Genomic DNA, 4141 nt, shown 5'->3' on the forward strand with positions numbered 1-4141 from the left:
GGGGGGGGGGGGGGGGGGGGGGGGGGGGGGGGGGGGGGGGGGGGGGGGGGGGGGGGGGGGGGGGGGGGGGGGGGGGGGGGGGCAGTGTCCGGATCCACCCTGGGCCCCCCATTTTTGGCAGGAACTCACGTGGCTGAAGAGCTCGTTCGTCAACCCAAGGTAGTTGTGCAAAGCCAAGAAGGTGACGCGTTGCAGGCGCACCATGATGATCTAGAAGGGACCAAGAAGCCATCGGTGGTCCCCTGTCACCCCCAGGGGACCCCCCTGTGGTCCCCCCAACCCAGACTCACCTGCACCACCCGCACCAAGCTCTCGGGGTACTTCTCAAAGACGGCCGAGAAGGCTTCAACTGGCAACCGTAGGACGGTGGAGTCCTCGGCCGCCCGGGCACAGACCGTCCGGTATGGTCGCTGGTGGCCCTAGGTGACACACCGTGGCGTTGGTGGCCTTGCCAGGACGGGGAGGTCCATCCCGGCCTTGGCTGGGGGACAGCAGCAGCTGGGGGCTGGCGAAGCTCACTGGTGGCACTGGGCTTTTGGCCAGTTGGGCTTGGGGATGGCCATGGTCGGGCTGGAAGGGTTTGGGGATGGCCACAGTTGGGTTGGATAGGTTTGGGGACAGCTGGTGGGGCCGGGAGGTGGCCATGGTTGGGCTGGGAAGGTTTGGGGACATCTGTGGTCAGGCTGGGAGGCGTTGTGGACAACCAGTGGGGCTTGGGGACAGCCACAGTTAGGATGGGGGGTGTTTGGGGACGACCACGGTTGGGCTGGAGGGGTTTGGGGACCACGGTTGGGCTAGGAAGGTTTGGGGACATCTACAGTCAGGCTAGGGAAGCTTGGGGACAGCCAGCTGGGGCTTGGGGACAGCCACAGTTAGGCTGGGGGGTGTTTGGGGACATCCACGCTTGGGCTGGAGGGGCTTGGGGACAGCCATGACCAGGCCTAGGGGGTTTGGAGATGGCCACAACCAGGCTTAGGGGGCTTGGGGACAACCACAGGCGGTCACGGGGCACATTGGGGACAGCCACGGCGCCGGTACCGTGATGACATCGAGGATGCTGAGCAGGCTGTGCACGCTGTCCCCGGGGAACACCTCCTTCATTACCGTCTCCTTCCCGTCCTGCGAAGCGCAAACTCCTTCCGTCCCCGTCCCCCGCAGTGTCCCCACCCCGCCGCCACCTCCCCGTGTCCCCCTCGTTGTCCCCGTCCCCGCACCGGTTCGGTGAGGAACAGCTCCAACTTGCCGTCCTGCAGCACGTAGATGCTGGTGTCGGGTTGGCCGGGACGGAAAACGTAGTCGCCCTGTTGGCACTGCTGGAAAACCATGTGCTTGCAAAGCTCCAGGAACAACGGCTTCTCGAAGTGACCCAGCACCCTGCGGGGACGAGGACGGGGACAGCGGGTGACGCAGAGCCTGCGCCCTGGCCGGCTGCCACGGGGGATGCAGAGGGAAGAGCATCCTTCAGCGGAGGGGTCCAGCCTGCTCTTACGAGGGTCTCCAGGGTTGGATCCTGACCCCCAGGGACGGGTCCTGACCCCTCTGAGGCCTAATCCTGACCCACAGAGGCCTGATCCTGACCCCTGGCACCAGATCCTGACCCCCAGTGATGGGTCCTGACCCCCCTGGGGCCTAATCCTGACCCACAGAGGCCTGATCCTGACCCCTGGCACCAGATCCTGACCCCCAGGGACGGGTCCTGACCCCCAGATCCTGACCCCCAGGGATGGGTCCTGATCCCCTTGGGGCCTAATCCTGACCCACAGAGGCCTGATCCTGACCCCCAGTGATGGGTCCTGACCCCCCTGGGGCCTAATCCTGACCCACAGAGGCCTTATTCTGACCCCTAGGGACAGGTCGTGACCCCTCTGAGGCCTAATCCTGACCCACAGAGGCCTGATCCTGACCCCTGGCACCAGATCCTGCCCCCCAGGGATGGATCCTGATCCCCGGCACCTCAAGGATGGATCCTGACCCCTGAGGGCAGATTCTGAACCCTCTGGGGATGGATCCTGAGCCCTGGCATCAAATCTTGACCCCCTGGGGCCTGATGCTGATCCCCAGCGCCCTGATCCTGATCCCTGGCACCAACTCCTGACCCCTGCGGCCAGATCCTGATCTCCCTGGGGTCTGGTCCTGACACCAAGGGACTGATCCCAAACCCCTGGGGATGGATCCTGACCCCCCTGGGGCTTGATCCTGAGCCCTGAGACACATCCTGACCCCACCTGGGGGCCCGATCCTGAGCCCTGGGACAGATCCTGACCCCCAGGACAGATCCTGACCCCCCTGGGGCCTGATCCTGACCCTCGGGACACATCCTGACACCCCCCACCCAGATCCTGAGCCTCACCGGACATTTTTGAGCATGTAGAGAACCTCGGAGGGCAGATGGGAATTGGCCACGTCGAATTCGGTCAAGTCGGCTTCCAGCACCGAGGGCGGAGGCTCCTTCAGCTGCAGCGTGGGCAGCTCCTTCTGGATGCGCAGGAACCTTGGGGACAAGGAGGTGACATCGGGGCACGGCCCCCCCCACCCCACCCCCTTCTCCCGGCGCCGCTGGCACCTCACTTTTTGGCGATGTTGAGCATCTTGAGTTTCTTCTTCATCCGGGGCCGTGAGGCGCTGGAAATGGTGGTGTCCACCAGGGACGAGGTGGACTGGGACACCTGAGGCAGGGGACACCGAGCCGGGGTGTCACCCGCTGGCGCCACCACGATGTCACCCCAGCTGCCACCCCGAGCGTCACCTTGCGCATGATCTTGCGGCCGTAAAAGAGCATCTTGTCCCGTTTTCGGAAGCGGTATTTCGGTGTCCCCTGCGCGGGTATTTCTGGGGAACGCAGTGGGGAGGGGTTAGCGGGGCGCAGCCCTGTCCCCTCCTGTCCCCAAGGCCACCACAGTGCTGTCACTCACTCTTAAGGCGCAACCGGCGGACCAGGACCACGATGGCGGTGGCGATGATGACGGTGAAGAGGCCAAGGCCGAGCATCGCCCCCAGCACCTGTGGAGGGAGAGGTGGGGTCCCCATGCAGCCCCCCATGTCCCCCAGGGGATGGGGACAAGCACAGGGCGGGGTCAGTGGTGACACTGTCACCTGGGTGACACGGAGGGATGGGAGGGGCAGCATCAGGGATTTGTCCCTAGAGGCGTGGGGACAAGTTCATGTCCCCTCAGGGGTGCTCATCCGTACCAGGGACCCTGGACACTGTCCCTTGGGGACATGGGGACAAATTTGTGTCCCCTCAGGGTGTTGGGGATGGCAACGCTGTCCCTTAGGGACATGGGGACACATTTGTGTCCCCCAGGGGTGCTCAACCACACTGAGGACCTAGACACTGTCCCTTGTGGACACATTTGTGTCCCCTCAGAGGGTGAGGGATGGGGACACAAATGGGGTGCTCACAAGCACGGGGGGACCTGGACACTGCCCTGTGGGGACACGAGGACATGTTTGTGTCCCTTGGGGGTGCTCAACCATGTTGGGGACATAGATGCTATTCCCCGGGGACACATTTGTGTCCCCTCAGGGTGTCCTCAACTGCATTAGGGATGGGGACGCTGTCCCTTAGGGACACGGGGACACATCTGTGTACCCCAGGGGTGCTCAATGGCTTTGGGGACCTGGATGCTGTCCCTTGGGGATGTGGTGACACGTTTGTGTCCGCTTTGGGGGTGGGAGATGGGGACAGTGCCCTTGGGGACACGGGGACATGTTTGTGTCCCCCGCGGGGTGCTCACCGCGCCGGTGGGGAGCTGCTCCTCGGCGAAGAGCTTGGGCAGCACAGCCATCAGGGACGCATCCTGCGGGGACAAGGGGACAGCTGAGCCCCCCCGGTGACCCCCCCCCACAGGGTAGAGACACACCCGGGGGGGGACCCTGTCACCCCCGTCCAGTCGTGGTGACATTTCCTACCTCCGCCTCCTCCTGCGGCTCCGACTCACTTTGCCCCATGGCCGCGGCGGGGCTCTGCCCATGCAAAAACCTGCAAAAACGGGGGGAAATAGTTTAAAAAAAAAAATAAAAATAGAGGTTTGTGACATGGGGACCCACGACAGCCACCGAGGGACTGGTGACAACAGGGTGACACCCCGCAGGGGGTAAAACTCCACTGGGGGGTTTAGCCCCGATTTGCCACGTGTTG

General features: G+C 64.1%; 2 protein-coding genes across 2 annotated transcripts in view; both read right to left on the minus strand.

Moving 5' to 3' along the window:
• PNPLA6 (patatin like phospholipase domain containing 6) overlaps positions 1-3997 on the minus strand; it is a 25377-nt gene extending 21380 nt beyond the window's left edge. The window contains exons 1-10 of the mRNA XM_026867504.1: positions 3913-3997; positions 3738-3800; positions 2913-3000; positions 2747-2829; positions 2569-2666; positions 2351-2491; positions 1215-1374; positions 1039-1119; positions 291-419; positions 99-210 (exon numbers count right to left, since the gene is read on the minus strand). Of these exons, the coding sequence (XP_026723305.1) occupies positions 99-210; positions 291-419; positions 1039-1119; positions 1215-1374; positions 2351-2491; positions 2569-2666; positions 2747-2829; positions 2913-3000; positions 3738-3800; positions 3913-3951 (994 nt within the window). The 5' untranslated portion in view covers positions 3952-3997. The remainder of the gene's footprint in view (positions 1-98; positions 211-290; positions 420-1038; positions 1120-1214; positions 1375-2350; positions 2492-2568; positions 2667-2746; positions 2830-2912; positions 3001-3737; positions 3801-3912) is intronic.
• Positions 3998-4005: 8 nt separating this feature from the next.
• LOC113490897 (mucolipin-1-like) overlaps positions 4006-4141 on the minus strand; it is a 6298-nt gene continuing 6162 nt past the window's right edge. Inside the window, exon 7 of the mRNA XM_026867506.1 lies at positions 4006-4066. Within this exon, the coding sequence (XP_026723307.1) occupies positions 4006-4066 (61 nt within the window). The remainder of the gene's footprint in view (positions 4067-4141) is intronic.

This window comes from Athene cunicularia, unplaced genomic scaffold (genome assembly GCF_003259725.1).
Source record: "Athene cunicularia isolate RWA unplaced genomic scaffold, athCun1 SCF_60, whole genome shotgun sequence".
Taxonomy (NCBI): Eukaryota; Metazoa; Chordata; class Aves; order Strigiformes; family Strigidae; genus Athene; species Athene cunicularia.